The 26642-nt window shown below is 50.1% G+C and overlaps 1 protein-coding gene and 1 pseudogene across 1 annotated transcript in view; both read left to right on the top strand.

Moving 5' to 3' along the window:
- Positions 1-26642, top strand: part of ASXL1 (ASXL transcriptional regulator 1) — a 74935-nt gene that overhangs the window by 33343 nt on the left and 14950 nt on the right. Inside the window, exons 3-9 of the mRNA XM_060230524.1 lie at positions 9341-9449; positions 11015-11138; positions 11218-11315; positions 12368-12461; positions 16644-16778; positions 21520-21683; positions 26024-26120. Coding sequence (XP_060086507.1) covers positions 9341-9449; positions 11015-11138; positions 11218-11315; positions 12368-12461; positions 16644-16778; positions 21520-21683; positions 26024-26120 — 821 coding nt within the window. The remainder of the gene's footprint in view (positions 1-9340; positions 9450-11014; positions 11139-11217; positions 11316-12367; positions 12462-16643; positions 16779-21519; positions 21684-26023; positions 26121-26642) is intronic.
- Positions 615-6611, top strand: LOC132567769 (NADH dehydrogenase [ubiquinone] 1 beta subcomplex subunit 6-like; annotated as a pseudogene).

The following is a 26642-nucleotide window of genomic DNA, read 5'->3' as shown; positions in this document are numbered from 1 at the left end:
ACAGCAGCTGCCCTTTCAAGGACAACCTCTGCCAGGGCTATGGCTGACCCAAGGCCATGCCAGCAGGTGCAAGTGGAAGAGTGGGGAATCAAACCCGGTTCTCCCAGATAAGAGTCTGCACACTTAACCACTACACCAAACTGGCTCTCCAGATGTGGCTCTTTCACACATATTGTGTGGCTCTCGAAGCCCCACCACCTAATCGGCCAGCTTGAAGAAGGCATTTCTCTCTTTTAATTGCTTCTCTGAGCCAAGCCAGGTGGCAGCTTGGAGAAGGCATTCAAAGTTAAAGTTGCTTTCTTCCTACTCCTCCCTTCCTTCCTTCCCTCCCAATGTTTGTAGAGCGTGGAGCCATCACGTGACTGAAAACTATTACAATTGATAACAAACTCTCATAAAACCAAGTTTAAGCAAGTTTGGCCACCCCTGTTGTAGACAGTACTGACTGTGATGGACCAGTGGGTCTGATTCATGTGTTTTTTTTAATTACATATTTTAATCCTGCTTTTCCTTTATGCTAGGGTCTCCAGGCAGTGTACAGAATAAAATGCACCAACACCGCAGATCGAAAGGGAAATGTAAAACCCAGCAGGCCTCAGTCCTTCTGACGTGTCATGAGGTTGTCCCAGGCTGGTGCTGGTTTCATGGTGCGCCCAGCGCCTTGTGCAGGACCGCACGCTGCCAAGCAAGAGGGGGAGCCAGTGGCCAATTCCCCTTCAGCTCATGCCTGGGTCTCTTTTCAGGCTTTCAGTTCCTGCAAAGGGGAGGGCAAGATGCTGAAGGCAGAACTTGCTGGACTGGTTCCGGTGTTCTCTGCTCCCTCCTTTCCCTGCATCTCTTGTCACAGGCTGGGGAGCGCTCTTTTGAAGTCTTTTAATAATACTTTACAATTTTAAAAAAATCATCCTATATCCCTACATTTCTTACTGGGGTGGGTACCTGAATGTGGGAAAGAAAAGTGTAGAAGATCTAAATAGGTGCTTTAATTTAGTAGAGCAGGCGCAGGGAACCTTTTTTTCTGCCAAGGGCCATATGGATATTTATAACATCATCCACGGGCCAGCCGCCCTAGGCAAATGCATAGGCCCAGGACTTTTGTAGAAAAAGCCCAGCAGAACTCGTGGGCATTCGATGAAATTGCTGAGCAGACAGGTTAAAACGGATAAAAGGAAGTCCTTCTTCACCCAAAGGGTGATTAACATGTGGAATTCACTGCCATAGGAGGTAGTGGCAGCCACAAGCATAGCCAGCTTCAAGAGGGGTTTAGATAAAAATATGGAGCAGAGGTCCATCAGTGGCTATTAGCCACAGTGTGTGTGTGTATGTGTATGGATATATATATATATGAAAAAAATTTTGGCCACTGTGTGACACAGAGTGTTGGACTGGATGGGCTATTGGCCTGATCCAACATGGCTTCTCTTATGTGACACAGAATGTTGGACTGGATGGGCCACTGGCCTGATCCAACAGGGCTTCTCTGATGTTCTTATGTGACACAGAGTGTTGGACTGGATGGGCCATTGGCCTGATCCAACATGGCTTCTCTTATGTGACACAGAATGTTGGACTGGATGGGCCACTGGCCTGATCCAACAGGGCTTCTCTTATGTTCTTATGTGACACAGAACGTTGGACTGGAGCGGCCACTGGCCTGATCCAACAGGGCTTCTCTGATGTTCTTAACTCAGCATATTAGACCACATCCCCTAATATTAGCATATCAGGCCACACCATCTGGGATAATTAAGTGCAAACTGAATGGTGACAGTAATTTTTCCAGGCCCTGCAGCCGTTCTGGCCGGCCAGCCGGGCCCCAGGGAGGCTGCCGCACAGTACATCTGGGCCCGGGGAAGCTGCTGCACAGTGTGACTGGGCCCCACGATCCTCGCTGGGCAGCCAGGCCCCAGGGAGGCTGCCACATGGCAATCTATGTATTTATTTATTTTTATTTATTCCGTAACTTATATCCCGCCCTTCCCACAAGTGGCTCAGGGCGGCTTACAACAAACAATAAAACAATAAAATCGGAACAAATTTATACATTTAAAATCAAGCATTTAAAACCTAAAAACCTTAAAAGTTTACATTATACATTAAAACTATACAGTATAATCACAAAAATCTGGAATCTGAAAGCTACATTTGTCCAGTCAGGCGTAGGCTAACCGGAAGAGGGTCGTCTTACAGGCCCTGCGGAACTGAGTAAGATCCCGCAGGGCCCTCACCTCTTCCGGTAGCTGGTTCTACCACATAGGGGCCATTGTGGAAAAGGCCCTGTCTCTAGTTCTTTTGAGGCGTACTTCCTTGGGCCCGGGGATGGTGAGAAGATTTTGAGTCCCAGACCTCAGTACTCTCTGGGGAACGTGTGGGGATATCCGTCCAGCAATCCCCGAGGGCCACACCAAGGGACCTCAGGGGCCGTATATGGCCCTCGAGACAGAGGTTCCCCACGCCTTTAGTAGAGGGTCCCACAGAGGAGCTTAATTTGTGCATCAAAGGCGACATCTTCACGATCAGCTGTCTCCCCCATCGCTCTTCCCTCATCATGTCTTTGTCTGAACCAGCTTCTCTGCTGCCATCTGAGGTTTTAATGCTTTTGCGTGAATGCTTTGTGTTAATTCCACTCCGTTCCCCCCCCCCCCCATTCTTTCATGGACTCCTCTCCCCATGGCACCAGCATCACTGTGGGATCACTGTGGAAGGTAAATGCCTTCTGAGCAGGGATGGAGCCTCTGCAAAAAAGTCTCCCCTGGGGACGTAAAGAAAGGGCTTTCTTTGGCTTGTCTGTATCACAGTCGCTTATGGGGGACGTATGCTTTATTGTTATAATTATTTTGCAGACTAAGCACTTGTGTGTACTCACTGCCCGGCAGAGTTTTTGGAAACCGTAGCGGGTTGCTTTTTACCTCTGCAAGCATCTCTCCCAAATAAATAGCTTCCGCAGAGACGGAAAGGAAGTTCCCTATGCAATTTCTCCAATGCTTTCTGCAAAAGGCCGCTCGAAAAAAATTACATTCCGTGCACTGATACCGAATTCAGGGCGGCAAAGCAGAACGCTGCAGCTGAGATGCAGCATTACCAAATCTCGTTTTGAGGCGAGGTGCCACCACTGAAAAAGCTCTGCCTTCGGTCGCCGTCGGCCTCACCTGTGCAGGTAGGATGTGGAGAGCAGGGCTAGGGAAGAGGACCTTAACTGATGGTCTGGAAGGCGTGAGAGGAAGGGGCCTTCCGGGTTCCTTGTTCCCAAGCCATTTAGAGCCTTAAGAACCTTTCTTTGGTTTAAACCCGTGATGCTTCACCTCTTAGAGCAAATGCAGGAGGGCTCTCCTGATGTGTGTGTTCCCTTTCTGTCTTCCTCTGTAGCAGCCCTCTGTTTAAAGCCTCGTTCTTACTCATGGCAGCGGGTCTGTGTCTGGCCGCCAGTAGGGGCTCACGGGTCTGTGAACTGAACTTGGAAATGAACTGGCAGGCCATGAGGTGACGCTAGGATGGCTGGACTTGCTTCGCGCACAGTCCGTCGCAACCTCGACTGCCAGTTTGTTTCCAAGCAGATAGATCCAAGCGGGCAGCCGTGTTGATCGGAAGCAGTTGAACAAAGCAGGAGTCAAGTGGCACCTTTAAGAGCAGCCAAGTTTTATTGAGAACGTCCGCTTTCGTGTGCTCTCTAAGCACGCTTCATCAGACGAGGGTATTGTGGGCTGAAAGACATGCCGTTTGTTGTTTAAGAGTGCAAACTGGCTGTGGTCACCTGATAAAACAGTGTGGCTTGGCCATTTGGTCTGGATAGCCAGAAAAGGTAATGAGGTTCCCTGCCAATTGGTGTTTTTGCAAATCACAGGAAGGACATGTATTTCCTAGTTGTAGGATTTCGTTCCTGATTTACTTATCAGCATTGATCTATACAATCTATTCTTGTTTTCTAATGGCAGACTAGAATGATGCTTATAATGTATAGATTGATGCTGATAAGAAACTGAGAATGAAAGATACCTCAGCACAAGAGTTTCTGGTTCTAGTTTTATTGTATCCTACTTTGCGCCCCATGTTATTGGGGTGAAAAACAAACAAAAATATTTCAAAAATAAAGGTTTCTACAAGCCAGCGAATAAATAAACCCTGTGCTTGGAAAATGGGCTATCCTGGGTTTTATTCCTGATCTGCTAGCGTCGCATGAAGGGAATTTTATTTTGCATGGAGGAGAATCCCGTTGTGCGAATTCATACCTGCAGTCTGGTGCGGACTCCAGATACAGGTTTAGCTATTTCAGTAAAAAGAAGAAGACTGCAGATTTATACCCCGCCCTTCCCTCTGAATCAGAGACTCAGAGCAGCTTACAATCTTTTATGTCTTCTCCCCCACAACAGACACCCTGTGTGGTGGGTGGGGCTGAGAGAGCTCTGACAGAAGCTGCCCTTTCAAGGACAACTCCTGCGAGAGCTACGGCTGACCCAAGGCCATTCCAGCTGGTGCAAATGGAGGAGTGGGGAATCGGTTCTCCCAGATAAGAGTCCGTACACTTAACCACTACACCAAACTGGCTCTTGTAAGAACTGGGCCTAAGACCAGGAGGGTGCAGGAGAGCAGCTAATGGCGGTCTTTCTCTTCTCCCCTCTGTCCAGAAGCAGAGGAAGGAAGAGTGAGGGTGGAGTTTTGCTGATGGTATCTTCCATTTTCAGTTTCTCCCTGTCATCTGTGAGGAGCATTTGGCAACATAGTGCAGGAGGGCTAGGTTACGTTCCTGGAAGTACACTGTTTAAAAAAAAAAAATCAGTTTGTCATTTTTGACGTGAAAGGGGCGAATCCGTTTGCCGCCGATCATCTAATTTTGCTTGGCAGAAGCGCTGGCCGGTCTTTTGTTCTCAAAGCTCAGCCTGTTTTGCAAACTGATCTTGCTGTATGTTATTGGGGCACAGCTTGTGACTCCTTTCTGCTGGCATACGGAGCTGCTTCTGCTGGCAAGACACAATTGTAGGGTACTCGTGGATAGTTATTTGCAGAGCTCCGGTTACAGAAGTCAGAAAACAGTGGAGTGAGATACTTCGATGGCTGCTTACTGGCTCTTAATAGTTGTGTGCCTTAATTCTTCGGGGCTTAATTGTATTCAGACCGAGACGTTTAAGGCAGGGGTCCCCAAGCCCCAGGCTGTGGACCGGTACCAATCCGTGGCCTGTTAGCAACTGATCCAGGAGTTGTATAATTATTTCATTATAGGTTACAATGTAGAAATAATAATAAGGCGACATTGGATTTATATCCTGCCCTCCGCTCCGAGTTTTAGAGTCTCAGAGCGGCTCACCATCTCCTTTACCTTCCTCTCCCACAACAGACCCCCTGTGAGATGGGTGGGGCTGAGAGAGCTCTCCCAGAAGCTGTCCTTTCAAGGACAGATTCTCAGAGGGGCCTATAATCTCCTTTCCCTTCCACCCCCACAGCAGACACCCTGTGAGGTGGGTGGGGCTGAGAGGGCTCTCCCAGAAGCTGCCCTTTCAAGGACAGAGTCTCAGAGCGGCCTACAATCTCCTTTTCCTTCCTCCCTGACAACAGACACCCTGTGAGGCGGGTGGGGCTGAGAGGGCTCTCCCAGCAGCTGCACCTTCAAGGACAGAGTCTCAGAGTGGCCTACAATCTCCTTTCCCTTCCTCCCCCACAACAGACACCCTGTGAGGCAGGTGGGGCTGAGAGGGCTCTCATAGCAGCTGCCCTTTCAAGGACAGAGTCTCAGAGCAGCCTACAATCTCCTTTCCCTTCCTCCCCCACAACAGACACCCTGTGAGGCGGGTGGGGCTGAGAGGGCTCTCCCAGCAGCTGCCCTTTCAAGGACAGAGTTTCAGAGCAGCTCGCAATCTCCTTTACCTCCCTCCCCTACAACAGACACCCTGTGAGTTCGGTGGGGCTGGAGAGGGATCTCACAGCAGCTGCCCTTTCAAGGACAACCTCTGCTAGAGCGATGGCTGACCCAAGGCCATTCCAGCAGCTGCAAGTGGAGGAGTGGGGAATCAAACCCGGTTCTCCCAGATAAGAGTCCGCACACTTAACCACGACACCAAACTAATAGAAATAAAGTGCACAATTGTATCATCCCAAAACCATCTCCCCCTCTCCCCTTCCCCTGGTCCCTGGAAAAATGGTCTTCCACAAAACTGGTCCTTGGTGCCAAAAAGGTTGGGAACCGCTGGCTTAAGGGACACAGCTTGGTATGAATATTGACACTGTACCTCCTGAAATACAAGAAGGGAGTGTGGAGGGCTGAGAAGGGGTCGGAGGTGGAGCGGGAGCTGCCGAGAACGGTGCTGGGCTGTACCCCTGATGAGACGCTCCGGTTGCAGCAGCTGCACAGGCTCCGGCACTACTGGATGAAAGACCAGGAGTTGAGCCTGTGTGAGCCGGTCGTGCCTGCAGGAAGCAGGTGGTCAAAACACACCGCGCCCGGAGATATATTGTCTTTCGGCTACTTATCCCTGCTTGGATTAGCGCCTGTTACGTCAAATATCATCTAATGCCATGGCCCTATGGTATTGTGGAAATAAAAGCCAAAGATATTCCCAGGTGACACAATTTTGGAAACGTGTGAGGTCATTCCACCTTTGGAAATCCCAAGCAGTCATTAAGTCGCTCAATTGTGAAAACTCTGGACATTGTCCCCGCCCCCCTTTCTATGTAATGTAATGCAAATGCATAGCTAGGAAAGTATCTAATTAAGAACATAACAGAAGCCCTGTTGGATAAGGCCAGTGGCCCCTCCAGTCCAACACTCCGTGTCACATAAGAACATAAGAGAAGCCCTGTTGGATCAGACCAGTGGCCCCTCCAGTCCAACACTCTGTGTCACATAAGAACCTAAGAGAAGCCCTGTTGGATCAGGCCAGTGGCCCCTCCAGTCGAACACTCTGTGTCACATAAGAACATAAGAGAAGCCATATTGGATCAGGCCAATGGCCTATCCAGTCCAACACTCTGTGTCACATAAGAGAAGCCATGTTGGATCAGGCCAGTGGCCCATCCAGTCCACCTCCTGTGGCAGTGAGTTCCACATGTTAATCACCCTTTGGGTGAAGAAGGACTTCCTTTTATCCGTTCTAACCTGACTGCTCAGCAATTTCATTGAATGCCCACGAGTTCTTGTATTGTGAGAAAGGAAGAAAAGGACTTTTTTTCTCTACATTCTCCTTCCCATGCATAATCTTGTAAACATGTTGCCCCTCAGTCGACGTTTCTCCAAGCGAAAGAGCCCCAAGCGTTTTAACCTTTCTTCATAGGGAAAGTGTTCCAAACCTTTAATCTAGTTGCTCTTTTCTGAACTTTTTCCAATACTATAATATCCTTTTTGAGGTGCGGTGTAATTAAGCAATAAACATTAGAAACATTAAACAATAAACATTTTTTTTTTTAAAAAAAAGAGAGGGCGAGAGCGTGTGTCGCTTCTGCAAGAGACGTCTCTGAAAGAGACCAGGTTCTGTGGCTTGCAGTTCCCCTTCTGCATTCCGTTCAGTCTTTGACTGGGGAGGTAGGGGAGCATCTTGTGACCCGTAGAAGAGGCAGCTGGGGTTTTCCCCTCCGCATCCAAATAATGTCTTGGGTTACCTTGGAGGCAGCCGAAGGAATTTTGCAAAACGAGCCTGAGAGAAGCAGGAGCCTCTCCAGCTCGGTTTCCCTTGTGGACAAGTTGAAACTCAAGAAAACCACCGCGACGGTTTTCTTTCCGAGAATGAGAATCTGGCCCGAGAAGGGCTTTCAGTTCTGTTTTTATTAATTGTGTCCTCTTGTAACGGCCCCTATAGTCGTGTAAAAAAAAAAAAAGCCCCCAAAAGGGAAGGAAACCAGACACCAGAAGACAGAGTGTGTCTGTAAATGCACAATTTACTTGCAGTTCGTGCATCAGTACAATGCCCAAGTACAAAAAGAACACATCCTGTTTATTTTTGAAATAGATATCTGTTTGATAATCCCAGTCAATATCACCTTTAAAAGTTCTTCCCCCCCCCCCCCCCAAGGCATTTAATATTAGGGCCATAAGTCTGCTCGTGAAAGCTTCTAAGATGACCGTAACATATTGCTGCTTGAGAAAAGTAATTCTAAACTAAAGCCTTTAGAAAAGTAAAAACAACTCAGGTTTTATTTATTGTAAAACATGTATTAGGTGCCTTTCTACAATGCAGAACTCGAGGCAGCTTGCTATGTAAAGAAAACAAAGAAATATTAAAAACACTCAAAAAGACAAATGCATTAAAATCTCCAATTAGGATTCTCATTAAATAAAAAACTAAATTTGCAAAATGCATCCCTGAATTAAGCTTTACCTGCTTCCTAAAGATTGAAGCGGGGTGCGGGGAAGGCACACATCTCTGGGGAGGTTCAGTAGAAGAAGAATTGCAAATTTATACCCCACCCTTTTCTCTGAATCAGAGACTCAGAGCGGCTTACGATCTCCTATATCTTCTCCCCCCACAACAGACACCCTGTGAGGTGGGTGGGACTGAGAGAGCTCCCCAGAAGCTGCCCTTTAAAGGACAGAGAGCAGCCTACAATCTCCTTTCCCTTCCTCCCCCACAACAGACACCCTGTGAGGTGGGTGGAGCTGGAGAGGGCTCTCGCAGCAGCTGCCCTTTTAAGGACAGAGAGCGGCTCACAATCTCCTTTCCCTTCCTCCTCCACAACAGACATCCTGTGAGGTAGATGAAGATATTGGATTTATATCCCGCCCTCCACTCCAAATAGTCTCAGAGCGGCTCACAATCTCCTTTCCCTTCCTCCCCCACGACAGACACCCTGTGAGGTGGGTGGGGCTGAGAGAGCTCCCCAGAAGCTGCCCTATCAAGGACAACCTCTGCCAGAGTTATGGTTGACCCAAGGCCATTCCAACAGCTGCAAGTAGAGGAGTGGGGAATCAAACCCCGTTCTCCCAGATAAGAGTCCACAAACTATACAAAACTAGCTCTCCATTATAACCATCATCTTGTATTGCTCATCGATTAAGACATAAAAATACCTTCTGAAACATTTAAATTATCACTACATTATCTTTTCTTGCATAGCCGGGCATAGTAATAGGTAAGTGGAGTCAGTAATAGGTCAGGGTAGTCACTGGCCTCAGCAGCTGCGTATAGTAGCCGAGCCCAATGTCTCCTGTTTAGAGGGTAGGCTTGGATTGGCAGTAATCGTTTTCAGTCGGGAACTTGGTGAAGAGGACATGGTATTTGTGCCATCAAATAGACGTGGAAGCATCTTGACAACGTTGTCGTTTTCACAAGCGGCGTGTTAGGTTGGCATAGCCGGCACACCAAAACTTGCCGTCATCCTCCCGCAATCTGTGACTGAGCTGCCTTTTCTTCCTTTTCAGTGGCACCTCCCCGCTGGCCTGCTTGAACGCCATGCTCCATTCAAATTCCAGGAGCTGCGATGGACTTTTCTACAAGCTCCCCGGGCGCATTAGCCTGTTCAGCCTGAAGGTAAGACCCGATTTCCCTTCCTCCAGTTCCAGGACTGCGTGAAGGTTCAGCTGGCTGGTGAATATTGTATGAGCTCAGCATCCGGCATGTGAAGAGGGGTCATGCCCAAACATGGCTCTCGAATTTCATTTGCACCAGTCTTCGGGTCCAGGAGCTCAGTGCAGCGGGTGTGCCTAACTTCTTTGTTCATCCAGCCAGGTTTCCCTTTCCTTCTTGTGCTTCTTGTGGAATATCCTTCATTCTTACAACCTGCCAGTCTGACATACAGACTGATGAAGAGAGCGCTTGATTTTTTTTTTTTTACCTGCTCGCTAGAGTAGCTAATGGCCGCAAAGGTCCCAAACCTTTTTCAGCCTTGAGACATCTTTGGAATTCTGGCACAAGCTGGCGGACACAGCCACAAAATGGCTGCCAAAGAAGGCGGAGTCAGCCACAAAATGGCTGCCAAAGAAGGCAGAGTCAGGCACAAAATGGCTGTCACAGAAGGCAGAGCCAGCCACAAAACGTCGGCTAGCGAAGCTATGCCTAACTCATAGGAACTCTCCTAGTTATGCATAACAGGAGGCCTTTATTTATTTAGCAGGCGTCTATTCCGCCCTTTCCCATAACGGGCTCAGGGTGGATCACAACATAAATGGAACAATAAAAAGCCTACAATTTAAATTTAAAACGATACAATAAAAGCCAGAACAATAGAACGAAATAAGGTGCATCACAGGCGGGAAGGGCGCATTTCACAAAATACGGCAGGTTTTGGCCCAAGAAGAAGCGCTGGCGTTAATACTAAGATTCAGCAGCCCACTACAAGGCTGTAAAGCATTTCTAAATTTTAAAATCTGCACAGACGGTCAAATCTTTGGTGGCAAAAGTCCCACCAGGCTAGGGTTGCCAATCCCCAGGTGGGGGCAGGGAATCCCCCGGTTTGGAGGCCCTCCCCCCCCCGCTTCAGCAGAAAGCGGGGGGAGGGGAGGGAAATGTCTGCTGGGAACTCTGTTATTCCCTATGGAGATTTATTCCCATAGAAAACCATGATATGCAGGTATCCGGGGCTCTGGGGGGGGCTGTTTTTTGGGGTAGAGGCACCAAATTTTCATTATAGCATCTAGTGCCTCTCCCCAAAGAACCCCCCAAGTTTCAAAAAGATTGGACCAGGGGGTCCAATTCTATGAGCCCCAAAAGAAGGTGCCCCTATCCTTCATTATTTCCTATGGAAGGAAGGCATTGAAAAGGTGTGCCGTCCCTTTCAATGTGATGGCCAGGACTCCCTTTGGAGTTCAATGATGCTTGTCACAGCCTTGATCTTGGCTCCACCCTAATGTCTCCTGGCTCCACCCCCAAAGTCCCCAGATATTTCTTGAAGTGGACTTGGCAACCCTACCCCAGGCCCTGCCTGCTTTCTAAAAACACTTGGTGCGGGTGCCAAGAAAGGTGCCCATGGGCACTTTTTTGAGGCTCCTTGCCCTTATCGTTAAATACCGGGCCTTCTGGGTTCCCTCTGGTTCCTCAGTCGAACGGTGTCAGTCTCTGTTCTTTGCATGAGAAAAGGCTCTGCTTGGCCCCTCTAGAAGGACGCTGTGCAGTGGTCTCGGAGCCTGTCTGCTGCGCCAGACGGAGAAGAGCTGGACGATGCCGTGGACGCCGAGAGCAGCGGCTCCAACGAAGCCAGCACCGTGAGCGGCGACAACGACGGTGAGTGTCCATCCAACCCAAATCTCGGGCCGCTTTGTGTTTCCCGTGGATGTTGACGGAGCGGTTTCTCCTTTCCCAGTATCTCTAGACGAAACCTCTTCAAATGCCTCTTGTTCCACTGAGCCCCAGAGCAAAAACACGCCTGCTTTGCGGGAGAGCCACAGAGCGGCTTCGCAGGTAGGAGCCTCACAGGGGCTGGGTGGGGACCGCCGTGGGGGAGGTCAGGCCAGGTGGGGCGGCCGCTTGCTCCAGGTTGACTCCGCCTTCCATCCTTCCGGGGTCAGTCAAAGGAGTCCCCAGCTTGCTGGGGGGGAAGTGTCAGTTACTGGGGAAGGCAATGGCAAACCACCCCGTCAAAAGTCTGCTGTGAAAACGTGAAAGCGACGTCACCCCAGAGTCGAAAACGACTGGTGCTTGCACAGGGGACTGACTACCTTTACCTTTTTAACAGAGGTATAGGGTCTGGGGTCCTTGGTATAGGGTCTGACTTGGTCCTTGGGGTCGCAAAGAGTCAGAACTGACTGTGCGACTGAACAACAACAACAAAGCGGAGATATAAATTCTATAAAGGACACAGACAAACACAGTTCAAGATTTTTAGAAAAAAAATTAAAACATGCTTAAAACATTAGCACTTGTTGGTCTTAAAGATGCTTTCTTTGTATCTCTTCCATGGGATCCAGGGAACTGGGCAAAGGAAGCTCTGGTTCTTTCCTTCCTTCCCCGGGGGACCAGGAGGGGGAGGAGCCTCAGCCAGTAGAAGGAAGAGAGGTTACCTCAGTAGCTCTGCTGTGCGATTGAGAAAGCCTGGCAAAGCGAGCTCTGCCTCCCCCTCCTTCCTCCCCAAGGGAGGAGCCTCAGCCAGTAGAAGGAAGAGAGGTTACCTCAGTAGCTCTGCTGTAGGATTGATAAAGCCTGGCAAAGCGAGCTCTGCCTCCCCCTCCTTCCTCCCCAAGGGAGGAGCCTCAGCCAATGGAGAAAATAGCAGTGTTGCTCTGTAGCTCCTGTGCGATTGGGCAAGCCTGGCAAAGCAAGCTGATGCAGAAGGAAGCAAGGGAGAGTGAGAAGGAAGCAAACGACAGCCAGTTGCTCGGGGGCCTGATTTAGCCCCCTGGCTGCATGCTTGACACACCTAGAGCTTCTTACCAGGATAAGCCAGTTGTCCCCTTCAGCAGTACTGATATTTCCCTGCCAGCTGTGTCTGTCTCTTGGTCTCCTCTGCATTATAGACAAGCAAGCAGAAGAAGAAGACGGGCGTGATGCTTCCCCGCGTGGTGTTGACACCTTTGAAAGTAAACGGAGCTCACCTGGAAACTTCGTCAGGTAAGCAGGCCCCGCCTCTGGATTGATGTGTCTTCCTGGTTTACTGAGGGCCAGTCCTACAGGGCTGTGGAAGAGAGCCAGTTTGGTGTAGTGGTGAAGTGCACGGACTCATACCTGGGAGAACTGGGTTTGATTCCCCACTCCTCCGCTTGCAGCTGCTGGAATGGCCTTGGGTCAGCCGTAGCTCTCTTACCTGGGAGAACCGGGTTTGATTCCCCACTCCTCCGCTTGCAGCTGCTGGAATGGCCTTGCGTCAGCCGTAGCTCTCTTACCTGGGAGAACTGGGTTTGATTCCCCACTCCTCCTCTTGCAGCTGCTGGAATGGCCTTGCGTCAGCCGTAGCTCTCTTACCTGGGAGAACCGGGTTTGATTCCCCACTCCTCCGCTTGCAGCTGCTGGAATGGCCTTGGGTCAGCCATAGCTCTCTTATCTGGGAGAACCGGGTTTGATTCCCCACTCCACCACTTGCACCTTCTGGAATGGCCTTGGGTCAGCCAGAGCTCTCTTATCTGGGAGAACCGGGTTTGATTCCCCACTCCTCCTCTTGCAGCTGCTGGAATGGCCTTGGGTCAGCCATAGCTCTCTTATCTGGGAGAACCAGGTTTGATTCCCCACTCCTCCACTTGCACCTTCTGGAATGGCCTTGGGTCAGCCAGAGCTCTCTTATCTGAGAGAACCGGGTTTGATTCCCCACTCCTCCTCTTGCAGCTGCTGGAATGGCCTTGGGTCAGCCAGAGCTCTCTTACCTGGGAGAACCGGGTTTGATTCCCCACTCCTCCACTTGCAGCTGCTGGATCGGCCTTGGGTCAGCCATAGCTCTCTTATCTGTTGTGGGGGGAGGATATAGGAGATTGTAGGCCGCTCTGAGTCTCTGATTCAGAGAGAAGGGCGGCGTATAAATCTGCAACCTTCTTCTTATTTACTAATTGCTCTGGTGTTCAGGTTGCATGGTCCCAATAGTTGGCCCCAGTCCACTGCATTCTGCACTGACTGCAGTTTCTGAACACTTATCAAGGGTGTCTCCAAGTAGAGCGCATTGCAGTAGTCCAGTCAAGATGCGATTAAGGTGCGGATCGCTGTGGTTTGATCTGACTGACTGCATCCAGAAACTTACCCAGGCTGTGGCTTCCTGTGACGTTCGCTGTTAACTGCAAAGGGGAATCTGCCCCACAGGCTTAGAAATCCCCATTCCTAAGCAGTGACGGGGGTGGGGTGGAGCGGGATTCCATTTTGCTTCGAGCGTCGATATTTGCGGGGGTCTTCACGCAGCAGGCTCATGTTAAAATTTCAGCCCGTGGTGTATTTTCAAGATCATCCTAAGGGGTTTAAAATCTATCCATCGCTTGCTCTCAGCGCTGTAAGGATAAGAAAAAATGACTCTCGAGCCATGTGGTGCCCAGTAGACTCTAGCCCACCTCCCAGCAAAGAGGCCATTCTAGGGACTTACTTCCAGGGCACTTTAAATCGAATATTAAGGGGGAGGCAAAGCTCTTCCACCTTCCCCCAAGGTTGCTGCCACCAGACTGGTATATTTTTTTACAGGGCCCAATCTACCCTGGTTCCCCTGAAGGATCAACAACTTCTGGAGAGCCAGTTTGGTGTAGTGGTTAAGTGCAGACTCTTATCTGGGAGAACCGGGTTTGACTCCCCACTCCTCCACTTGCAGCTGCTAGCATGGCCTTGGGTCAGCCATAGCTCTGGCAGAGGTTGTCCTTGAAAGGGCAGCTGCTGGGAGAGCCCTCTCCAGCCCCACCCACCTCACAGGGTGTCTGTTGTGGGGGAGGAAGGGAAAGGAGATTGTGAGCCGCTCTGAGACTCTTCGGAGTGGAGGGCGGGATATGAATCCAATATCTTCATCTACCTCACAGGGTGTCTGTTGTGGGGGAGGAAGGGAAAGGAGATTGTGAGCCGCTCTGAGACTCTTCGGAGTGGAGGGTGGGATATGAATCCAATATCTTCATCTACCTCACAGGGTGTCTGTTGTGGGGGAGGAAGGGAAAGGAGATTGTGAGCTGCTCTGAGACTCTTCGGAGTGGAGGGCGGGATATAAATCCAATATCTTCATCTACCTCAAAGGGTATCTGTTATGGGGGGGGGAAGGGAAAGGAGATTGTGAGCCGCTCTGAGACTCTTCGGAGTGGAGGGCGGGATATAAATCCAATATCTTCATCTATCTCACAGGGTGTCTGTTGTGGGGGAGGAAGGGAAAGGAGATTGTGAGCCGCTTTGAGACTCTTTGGAGTGGAGGGATATAAATCCAATATCTTCATCTACCTCACAGGGTGTCTGTTGCGGGGGTGGGAAGGTAAAGGAGATTGTGAGCCGCTCTGAGACTCTTCGGAGTGGAGGGATATAAATCCAATATCTTCTTCTATCTTCTAGATAACCAAAAGATGCTTATAGCATTCACACCTTCTTCAGAGTAGGGCCAGCAGGTCCCTTCATGAGCCGCTGACACCAAACAAAAGGTTGACAAAAATCTGTTCTCAGCAGTACAGCTATTTTCCCAACACCATATAACGAAATAATAAAAAAAGCTTTAACAGCTATCTAGTTACTAAGACCCTCAAGGCAATTGTAGAGAGCTAAATAGGCTCAGAGTTCCACAGGCAATCCGTTCTGGGACGGTGCGGCCAAATCCACCAAGGTATCCAAGAATACTCTTACTGACCCTGCGGTCGCCACAGCTCCTTGCCTAAGCAAGCAGCCCAGAAGGCTAAAACTGAGAGGAGAAATCTCCTGTTTTATTAGCCCACTGGTCTCTAAGTGGCAATCAAGGCGTGATGCCTTCCAAGCAGCTGGTGGCTCCACCCTGGGGCTTGCAGCGGAAGGTGAAGAATCCTGTAGAACTTATATCACCTTAAAACTCAACCCTGGCACTACAAGCCATCCGTTCCCTGAAACAATAATATTGCCACCTTAGTGTGTTCTTATTACAAACGCAGCAGTTACCTTTAGGCCTTGTACAAAAAGTAGTGTCCGGATCACGTGAAGGGATGGTATCGCTTCACTGTGCTCTGGTGAGGCCTCCCCTGGAGTCTTGTGTTCAGTTTTGGGCACCACGCTTTAAGAAGGATCTAGACAAGCTGGAAGGGGTCCAGAGGAGGGCGACGAAGACGGTGAGGGGTCTGGAGACCAAGTCCTATGAGGGAAAGGTGGAAGGAGCTGGGCATGTTTAGCCTGGAGAGGAGGCGGCTGAGAGGTGATAGGATCACCATCTTCAAGTCCTTGAAGGGCTGTCCTATAGAGGATGGGGTGGAATTGTTTTCTGTGGCCCTAGATGGTAGGACCAGAATCAATGGTAAGACCTCACCTGGAGTCTTGTGTTCAGTTTTGGGCACCACGCTTTAAGAAGGATCTAGACAAGCTGGAAGGGGTCCAGAGGAGGGCGACGAAGATGGTGAGGGGTCTGGAGACCAAGTCCTATGAGGGAAAGGTTGAAGGAGCTGGGCATGTTTAGCCTGGAGAGGAGGCGGCTGAGAGGTGATAGGATCACCATCTTCAAGCCCTTGAAGGGCTGTCCTATAGAGGATGGTGTGGAATTGTTTTCTGTGGCCCCAGAAGGTAGGACCAGAACCAATGGGTTGAAATTAAATCAAAAGAGTTTCCGGCTCGACATTAGGAAGAACTACCTGACCGTTAGAGCGGTTCCTCAGTGGAACAGGCTTCCTCCTTGGGAGGTGGTGGGCTCTCCTTCCTTGGAGGTTTTTCAACAGAGGCTAGATGACCATCTGACAGCAATGAAGATCCTGTGAATTTAGGGGGAGGTGTTTTTGAGTTCCCTGCATTGTGCTGGGGGTTGGACTAATGACCCTGGAGGTCCCTTCCAAATCTATGATTCTTTGATGTTCTATGATGAAAAAGAAAACAGCGGCTGTTAAAGAGAAGGGGCAAAGACACCAGAGGGATGGAGAAAGGGGGAAGCTTTGAAACCAGAGGAAACTAGGCAGGCTTGCTTTGACCTGCGCAGTAGACCGGTCTTTTGTGGGCTGCTCCAGAGTCTGTGTCCCTTCTCCTTCCCAGTATCCCTGGGGTTCCAGTGGGGGAGACGAAAAGCAACTGATGAAGCTGTGGCACCCTAAGTGAATGCTCAGAAGCCCTTCCTCCTCCTCCTCTCTCTCTCTCTTTCTCCGTGTGCTGCTGCAGAGCTTCCGCTGCTCACCCCCCATGCTTTTCTTTTAGGTTTCACAGGAAGACAAACAGGCGGCGAGAGCAGCAGCAGCTCCTCAGCCCTGTCCAGTGCCACGGCACGCAGCAGGCCGGAAATCGCAAGGGACCCTTCCCAGATGCTTCGAGGGTTCCGGAAACCTGCGGGCGGTAGGTGCACCCAGCATCCCATCGCACGGCTGCATCAGTACTGGTTAGAGAAGGGTCATAAGAACATAAGAGAAGCCCTGTTGGATCAGGCCAGTGGCCCCTCCAGTCCAACACTCTGTGTCACATAAGAACATAAGAGAAGCCCTGTTGGATCAGGCCAGTGGCCCATCCAGTCTGACGCTCTGTGTCACACAGTGGCCAAAAACCCAGGTGCCATCAGAAGGTCCATCAGTGGGGTCAGGACACTAGAAGTCCTCCCACTGTGTCCCCCAAGCACCAAGAATACGGAGAATCACTGCCCCAGACAGAGAGTTCAATCTATATCCTGTGGCTAAGAGCCGCTGATGAGCTTCTGTTCCATGTTTATCCAATCCCCTCTTGACGTGCTCTATGCATGTAGCTGCCCCCACTTCCCGGCCTTTAACTTAAGATGCTGGGGATTGAACCTGGGACCTTCTGCATGCCAAGCAGAGGTTTTATTACTGACCCATGGCTCCTTTCCAGTTCAAATTGTATCAAATGGCTTTTTTTGTAGCAGGAATTCCTTTGCATATTAGGCCACGCACCCCTAATGTAAGAATGTAGAGCATCACTGCCCCAAACAGAGAGTTCCCTCAGTACGCTGTAGCTAATAGCAGCTAATGGACCTCTGATCCATATAAGAACATAAGAGAAGCCCTGTTGGATCAGGCCAGTGGCCCATCCAGTCCAACACTGTGTGTCACATAAGAACATAAGAGAAGCCATGTTGGATCAGGCCAGTGGCCCATCAAGACCAACACTCTGTGTCACATAAGAGAAGCCATGTTGGATTAGACAGTGGCCCATCCAGTCCAACACTCTATGTCACGCAGTGGCCCAAACCCCCCAGGTGCCATCAGGAGGTCCATCAGTGGGGCCAGGACACTAGAAACCCTCCCACTGTTGCCCCCCCAAGCACCAAGAATACAGAGCATCACTGCCCCAGACATAAGAACATAAGAGAAGCCATGTTGGCTCATCCAGCCCAACACTCTGTGTCACACAGCAGGCGGAAAACCGAGGTGCCATCAGGAAGTCCACCAGTGGGGCCAGGACACTAGAAGCCCTCCCACTGTTGCCCCTCCCAAGCACCAAGAATACAGAGCATCAGTTGCCCCAGGCAGAGTGTTCCATCTCTACCTTGTGGCTAAAAGCCACTCATGGACCTGTGGTCCATATAAGAATGTAAGAGGAGCCATGTTGGATCAGGCCAGTGGCCCATCCAGTCCAACACTCTGTGTCACATAAGAACATAAGAGAAGCCCTGTTGGATCAGGCCAGTGGCCCATCCAGTCCAACACTCTGTGTCACATAAGAACATAAGAGAAGCACTGTTGGATCAGGCCAATGCCCATCCAGACCAACACTCTGTGTCGCATAAGAACATAAGAGAAGCTCTGTTGAATCAGGCCAGTGGCCCATCCAGTCCAACACTCTGTGTCACATAAGAACATAAGAGAAGCCCTGTTGGATCAGGCCAGTGGCCCATCCAGTCCAACACTGTGTGTCACATAAGAACATAAGAGAAGCCATGTTGGATCAGGCCAGTGGCCCATCAAGACCAACACTCTGTGTCACATAAGAGAAGCCATGTTGGATTAGACAGTGGCCCATCCAGTCCAACACTCTATGTCACGCAGTGGCCCAAACCCCCCAGGTGCCATCAGGAGGTCCATCAGTGGGGCCAGGACACTAGAAACCCTCCCACTGTTGCCCCCCCAAGCACCAAGAATACAGAGCATCACTGCCCCAGACATAAGAACATAAGAGAAGCCATGTTGGCTCATCCAGCCCAACACTCTGTGTCACACAGCAGGCGGAAAACCGAGGTGCCATCAGGAAGTCCACCAGTGGGGCCAGGACACTAGAAGCCCTCCCACTGTTGCCCCTCCCAAGCACCAAGAATACAGAGCATCAGTTGCCCCAGGCAGAGTGTTCCATCTCTACCTTGTGGCTAAAAGCCACTCATGGACCTGTGGTCCATATAAGAATGTAAGAGGAGCCATGTTGGATCAGGCCAGTGGCCCATCCAGTCCAACACTCTGTGTCACATAAGAACATAAGAGAAGCCCTGTTGGATCAGGCCAGTGGCCCATCCAGTCCAACACTCTGTGTCACATAAGAACATAAGAGAAGCACTGTTGGATCAGGCCAATGCCCATCCAGACCAACACTCTGTGTCGCATAAGAACATAAGAGAAGCTCTGTTGAATCAGGCCAGTGGCCCATCCAGTCCAACACTCTGTGTCACATAAGAACATAAGAGAAGCTCTGTTGAATCAGGCCAGTGGCCCATCCAGTCCAACACTCTGTGTCACATAAGAACATAAGAGAAGCTCTGTTGAATCAGGCCAGTGGCCCATCCAGTCCAGCACTCTGTGTCACACAGTGGCCAAAACCCCCAGGTGCCTCCCAGGCACCAAGAATATAGATCATCCCTGCCCAAGGCAGAGTGTTCTATCTATACCTTGTGTTTGAGAGGCACTCATGGATCTGTGCTCCATATAAGAACATAAGAGGAGCTGAGTTGGATCAGGCCAGTGGCCCCTCCAATCCAAAGCTCTGTGTCACACAGTGGCCCCGAATCCAGAAGCCGTCAGGAGGTCCATCAGTGGGGCCAGGACTCCAGCAGCCCTCCCACACTTGCCCCCTGCCCAAACAACAGATTCTCCGAGTTGTACCCTCCCTCTTCACAATCTTCCCCCAGTGCTGGAATCAGATTCAACTGGGAGCCAAGGTCGTGTAATGGTTAGAGAGCCAGGGATCTGGGACTCAACCTTCCTCTGCAGAATCCCCCTGTGCAGCTTTGGGGAGGGGCTGGGGCTCTGTGGCAGAGCATCTTTGGCATACAGCTGTGCCCCGTCCGCCGGTGGTGCGTTTTATGTATTGTTTTTACTGTTAATTTTAAATGGGTGCTTCAACTTTGATACGTAGGTTTTTGTCGCTAATTTTATATGTTGTGATCCGCCTTGAGCCCGTTTACGGGAAAAGGCGAAATATAAGCCTGCTAAATAAATAAAATACAGGTTCCGGGTTCAATCCCTGCCATCTCCCTGCCCGGGTTCAATTCCCTGCCAAAAGGATCAGGCGGGAATTAGGTGATGTGAAAGACCTGCACCTAAGACTGACCTTGACGGACCAAAGGTCTGATTCCATATAAGGCAGTTCCATGTGTACTAGAAAGACCCAGGTCCGAATCCCCACTCTGCTATAGAAGCTTGCTGACTGACTTGAGCCACTGTGTGACACAGAGTGTTGGACTGAATGGGCCATTGGCCTGATCCAACATGCCTTCTCCCTTATGAGGTGGGACCCCCTCCCTTCTGCAGAGGGTAGATACAGTAAAATTCCCTATGAAGCTTGTAGATGCCCTTGCTGTAATGATGGCATAGAGTCATTAGTTCATGTCTGTTATGATTGCAAGGTGTACAGTAAGCATAGGGAATCCTTCCTGCCTTCCAGGATTACTCCCCCTACTAAAAAGGTCAAGGTCATCCCCTGTGCAATCACCAGTCGTTTCCGACTCTGGGGTGACGTTGCTTTCACGACGTTTTCACGGCAGAGTTTTGACGGGGTGGTTTGCCATTGCCTTCCCCAGCCATCTACGCTTCCCCCCCACCCCAGCAAGCTGGATACTCCTTTGACCGACCTCGGAAGGCTGGAGGGCTGAGTCAACCTGGAGCCAGCTACCTGAACCAGCTTCCGCTGGGATCGAACTCAGGTCATGAGCTGAGGGCTCTGATTGCAGTACTCCAGCTTTACCATGGGGCTAGTAGACTCCCCCTACTAGCAGTCAAAACACATGCCAACTTGAAAAACTCCTGGAGGGCAAATATCCTGCAGTTACTCTTAAAATAGCAAAATTTGGTTGGTTTGCTTTCAGGATGAGAAAATTACTAGTAGCTTAAAATGCCGGAGTATGTTTGTTTTAATGGCCATTTCTATTTATTTTTCAATTTTAGTAATGTATAATACTTTTATCATGTTTTACTGATAGGTCTTATGGATGTGTATAGTTACCCCTTTTGTTTAAGATGTTGGCTTTTGCTGTAAAGAAAATCTACCAGTTAGGATGGACCATTGGACTGATCCAACAGGGCTTCTCTTATGTTATTATGTGACACAAAGTGTTGGACTGGATGGGCCACTGGCCTGATCCAACATGGCTTCTCTTATTATCTTCTATGACACAGAGTGTTGAACTGGATGGGCCATTGGCCTGATCCAACATGGTTTCTCTTATGTGACACAGAGTGTTGGACTGGAGGGGCCACTGTCCTGATCCAACATGGCTTCTCTTATGTTCTTATGTGACACAGAGTGCTGGACTGGATGGGCCATTGGCCTGATCCAACATGGCTTCTCTTATGTGACACAGAGTGTTGGACTGGAGGGGCCATTGGCCTGATCCAACATGGTTTCTCTTATGTGACACAGAGTGTTGGACTGGATGGGCCATTGGCCTGATCCAACATGGCTTCTCTTATGTAAGGGAGGATTCCTGGGTCTCTGCCTCCCTGGCTAATGGGTCTCTGTCTCCCTGGCCAATTTGCAAGTAGGTTTCTTCTCCTCAGGCAGGTTGAGACGGGCCACATTATTCTTTTTAAAAAGATCCTTCTGCTAAGCTGCAGCTGTGTGTGTGTGAGACGGTTGGGGTGCTTCTTGGCCTTCAGCTGTGTAAATTTTTCTGATGGGGGGGGCGGCTTTCTGGAAACTGCAGGACAAATGAAGAGGAACCGGGGCGACGATATAGACTTTGAGACGCCGGGCTCCATCCTTGTAAACACCAACCTGCGAGCGCTGATCAATTCCAGGACCTTCAATGCGCTGCCCTTGCCCTTCCAGCAGCAGCTCCTGCTCCTCCTCCCTGAAGTGGACCGGCAGGTAAGGCTCCCCCCGTCTGCCGGGTATTCAGAGCATCCAGCCTCTCTTCCAGGATGGTCCTTTGGGGGGACAACCTCGGCAAAAGAACAACCGATTTTGAGGCCAGCAGCATCTTATAGACCAGGGGTGGCCGACGGTAGCTCTTCGGATGTCTTTTTTTTGCCTACAACTCCCATCAGCCCCAGCCAACATGGCCAATGGCTGGGGCTGATGGTAGTTGTAGGCAAAGAAAACATCCGGAGAGCTACCGTCGGCCACCCCTGTTATAGACTAAGGGTGGCCAAACTGGGACTCAGGAGCCACATGTGGCTCTTGCACACATACTCTCAAAGCCCTCACTGCCCCATTGGCAGAAGGCTTGGAGAGGGCGTTTCTATCTTTCTTGGGTTTGATTCCCCACTCCTCCACTTATAGCTGCTGGAATGGCCTTAGGTTAGCCGTAGTTAATACAGGAGTTGTCCTTGAAAGAGCAGCTGCTGTGAGAGCCCTCTCAGGCCCACCCGCCTCACAGGGTGTCTGTTGCGGGGGGAGGAGATATAGGAGATTGTAAGCCGCTCTGTGTCTCTGATTCAGAGAGAAGAGCGGGGTATAAATCTACCATCTTCTTAAGAGCCACTTTGGTGTAGTGGTTAAGTGCATGGACTTATCTGGGAGAACCGGGTTTGATTCCCCACTCCTCCACTTGCACCTGCTGGAATGGCCTTGGGTCAGCCAGAGCTCTTTTATCTGGGAGAACCCGCTTTGATTCCCCACTCCTCCACTTGCAGCTGCTGGAATGGCCTTGGGTCAGCCAGAGCTCTCTTATCTGGGAGAACCAGGTTTGATTCCCCACTCCTCCACTTGCACCTGCTGGAATGGCCTTGGGTCAGCCAGAGCTCTTTTATCTGGGAGAACTGGGTTTGATTCCCCACTCCTCCACTTGCACCTGCTGGAATGGCCTTGGGTCAGCCATAGCTCTCTTATCTGGGAGAACCAGGTTTGATTCCCCACTCCTCCACTTGCACCTGCTGGAATGGCCTTGGGTCAGCCATAGCTCTCTTATCTGGGAGAACCAGGTTTGATTCCCCACTCCTCCACTTGCACCTGCTGGAATGGCCTTGGGTCAGCCATAGCTCTCTTATCTGCGAGAACCGGGTTTGATTCCCCACTCCTCCACTTGCACCTGCTGGAATGGCCTTGGGTCAGCCATAGCTCTCTTATCTGGGAGAACCGGATTTGATTCCCCACTCCTCCACTTGCAACTGCTGGAATGGCATTGCGTCAGTCATAGCTATTGTAGGAGTTGTCCTTGAAAGGGCAGCTTCTGGGAGAGCTCTCTCAGCCCCACCCACCTCACAGGGTGTCTGTTGCGGGGGGAGAAGATATAGGAGATTGTGAGCCGCTCTGAGTCTCTGATTCAGAGAAGGGCGGGGTATAAAATCTGCAGTCTTCTTCTTTAAATCACTTCGCCAAGCCAAGTGGCAGCTTGGAGAATGCAATTAAAGTTGCTTTCTTTCCAACTCTCTCTCCCCTCCCTCCCTTCCTTCCCCCTGCCTGTTCTCAAACATCTGACTTTCATGTCTTGTGGCTCTCAAACATCTGACGCTTAATCTACGTGGCTCTTGCATTAAGCAAGTTCATCCACCCCTTGTATAGACTAAGAAGGTTTTCCAGATATTGAGCTTTCGAGAGTCAGAGCTCCCATCCTCAGACATTTGGCAGAGGGAGCTTAGACTCTTGAAAGCTTCTACTCCAAAAGATCTTGTCGGTCTCTAAGGGAAGTCAACCGTTTTGTGTTACTGCATTAGCTCAAAGCTGCAATGGAAACAAAGCTACAAAGGAAAATAAGGCAATTGCAGTATCATTTCAAATCCATGAAATATCCGTTAGAAGATTAAAATGCATTGTAAGCATTTACAACATAAGCTTTATAGCTAAAAGAAGCAGCTATACCTCTCCCTACACACCCAGGGAAACTCGTAATTGACACTTTGGGGTCATTCAGCATTTTTTTGTCCAGCCCAGTCTCTCAAGGGTTGCTGGAGGTTTTTGCCATCTTCTGGGCATGAGCAGCGGTCAATTGGGTTATCTGTGCGTGTAGAAAGTATTTGTGAATTGCCTGTATTGTGCAGGGGATTGGACCAGATGACACTGATGATTCTGTGGGAATTGACCATAGCTTAACCAGAGCCCCGTGGCACAGAGTGGTAAAGCTGCAGTACTGCAGTCCGAGCCCTCTGCTCACGACCTGAGTTCGATTCCAGCAGAAGTTGGTTCAGGTAGCCGGCTCCAGGTTGACTCAGCCTTCCATCCTTCCGAGGTCGGTAAAATGAGTCCCCAGCTTGCTGGGGGGGAAAGCGTAGATGACTGGGGAAGGCAAGGGCAAACCACCCCGTAAAAAGCCTGCCGTGAAAACGTTGTGAAAGCGACGTCACCCCAGAGTCGGAAACGACTTGCACAGGGGACTACCTTTACCTTTTTTTACTGTTCATACAGTAATGAGTGATCCAGTATCCCTTGCCCGAGCTTGCACAAGAAAATTGTGACTGTGTCTTTATAAACCAGGCCATAAACTTTGCCGGTGTTGAGGAATTTTCTTTTTATATAATTCATAAATACTTTCCCTTACTACTGTTCCCCAAAGCACCCTAATGCGCTGAAGATCTAATACAAGAGACCCAGAAAACTTTTTCGAAACAACGGATAAGTTTTATTGTACTCCAGTTTTGTCTCAGGACAGCGCGCTTCAGCTATATGTAGAAAAAGCAAACCAGTTAGATAGCAAACCCCACATTATGCTCTCAGTTAAAAAACAGATACATTCTCATACAGTTATACTCCAGCTCTGATTTTTTTCCCTGCAACAGCCATTGTAGCATTACACGTTTATCTCTATCCGCGAGTATTGTTTATGTATTTATTATTTTAGATTTCTGTCCTGCTTTCTCCTGTTTGTTTCGGTTTGACCTCCCTGAGCATAGCGAGAAAATATTCCCAAGATTTCTTTCACAGTCTGCTGCAGAAGAAGATGAAGATATTGGATTTATATCCCGCCCTCCACTCCGAAGAGTCTCAGAGCGGCTCACAATCTCCTTTCCCTTCCTCCCCCACAACATACACACTGTGAGGTAGATGAAGATATTGGATTTATATCCCGCCCTCCACTCCGAAGAGGCTCAGAGCGGCTCACAATCTCCTTTCCCTTCCTTCCCCACAACAAACACCCTGTGAGGTAGATGAAGATATTAGATTTATATCCTGCCCTCCACTCTGAAGAGTCTCAGAGTGGCTCCTCCTTTACCTTCTTCCCCCACAACAGACACCCTGTGAGGTAGATGAAGATATTAGATTTATATCCCGCCCTCCACTCTGAAGAGTCTCAGAGTGGCTCCTCCTTTACCTTCTTCCCCCACAACAGACACCCTGTGAGGTAGATGAAGATATTGGATTTATATCCCGCCCTCCACTCCAAAGAGTCTCAGAGAGGCTCACAGTCTCCTTTACTTTCCTCCCCCACAACTGACACCCTGTGAGGTAGATGAAGATATTGGATTTATATCCTGCCCTCCACTCTGAAGAGGCTCAGAGCGGCTCACAATCTCCTTTCCCTTCCTTCCCCACAACAAACACCCTGTGAGGTAGATGAAGATATTAGATTTATATCCCGCCCTCCACTCTGAAGAGTCTCAGAGTGGCTCCTCTTTTACCTTCTTCCCCCACAACAGACACCCTGTGAGGTAGATGAAGATATTAGATTTATATCCCGCCCTCCACTCTGAAGAGTCTCAGAGTGGCTCCTCCTTTACCTTCTTCCCCCACAACAGACACCCTGTGAGGTAGATGAAGATATTGGATTTATATCCCGCCCTCCACTCCAAAGAGTCTCAGAGAGGCTCACAGTCTCCTTTACCTTCCTCCCCCACAACAGACACCCTGTGAGGTAGAAGAAGATATTGGATTTATATCCCGCCCTCCACTCCGAAGAGTCTCAGAGCGGCTCACAATCTCCTTTACCTTCCTCCCCCCCACAACAGACACCCTGTGAGGTGGGTGGGGCTGGAGAGGGCTCTCACAGCAGCTGCCCTTTCAAGGACAACCTCTGCCAGAGCTATGGCTGACCCAAGGCCATGCTATCAGTTGCAAGTGGAGGAGTGGGGAATCAAATCCAGTTCTCCCAGATAAGAGTCTGCACACTTAACCACTACACCAGACTGGCTCTCCAGATCTTGGGGACCGGAGAATCACACGAGCCACATGATTACAAGAACAGAGTCGCTCTCTGAGCAGCTTTTGGACTCTAATCGAGCTCTCCCAGAACAGACATGCACACTACCTATTCCCCTGTTCTTTGTTCGTTTCAGGCTGGGGCAGACGGGCTGATGCGTCTCAGCGGAAGCGCTCTGAACAATGAATTCTTCACCCACGCCGCCCAGAGCTGGCGGGAGCGCCTGGCCGACGGTAAGCACGCGAGTTCTTCTTTTGGGGCGCCTCCACTTCTGGAGCGAGTCCCATTTGGATAGCTGAGTTGGTTTTTTTGAGCCATGGAAGCTTCGGAACTCCTGTAGGAAATCCACTGCCAAGTGGAAGCACGCTACTGCTGCTGGAAAGCCGCGGAGCTTCACTGCTCGTTTTCAGCATTAGTGGGTTTTTTTGGTGCTGGAAACAGAAAAAAGTCGCTACTCACTTGGAGTCCTCTGAATCAGGGAGGAGCCCAGAGGTGGCCCTTTCTTCCCTCCCCCCCCTTCTCCGCTCTTAATCATCCTCACCCGTTTAACAGTCTTGGGGAAGGGCTGGACGATTTGCCACGATTTGCCCACAGGCCACGATTTGCCCACGGCTGACGTGGAGAGACCTCCTGCGGTCCTGTTTCACTGTAGAAGGAGCTCGGCCCAGCATCCTGCCTGTCGCAGCACAGAGCCTTAAGACAAGCTCCTTGGGGAGAGATGGTGGCTCAGTGGCAGAGCATCTGCTTGATAAGCA

This window comes from Heteronotia binoei, chromosome 2, assembly GCF_032191835.1.
Source record: "Heteronotia binoei isolate CCM8104 ecotype False Entrance Well chromosome 2, APGP_CSIRO_Hbin_v1, whole genome shotgun sequence".
Taxonomy (NCBI): Eukaryota; Metazoa; Chordata; class Lepidosauria; order Squamata; family Gekkonidae; genus Heteronotia; species Heteronotia binoei.
The sequence above is the reverse complement of the archived record's forward strand: the minus strand, read 5'-3'. Positions and strand labels throughout refer to the sequence as shown.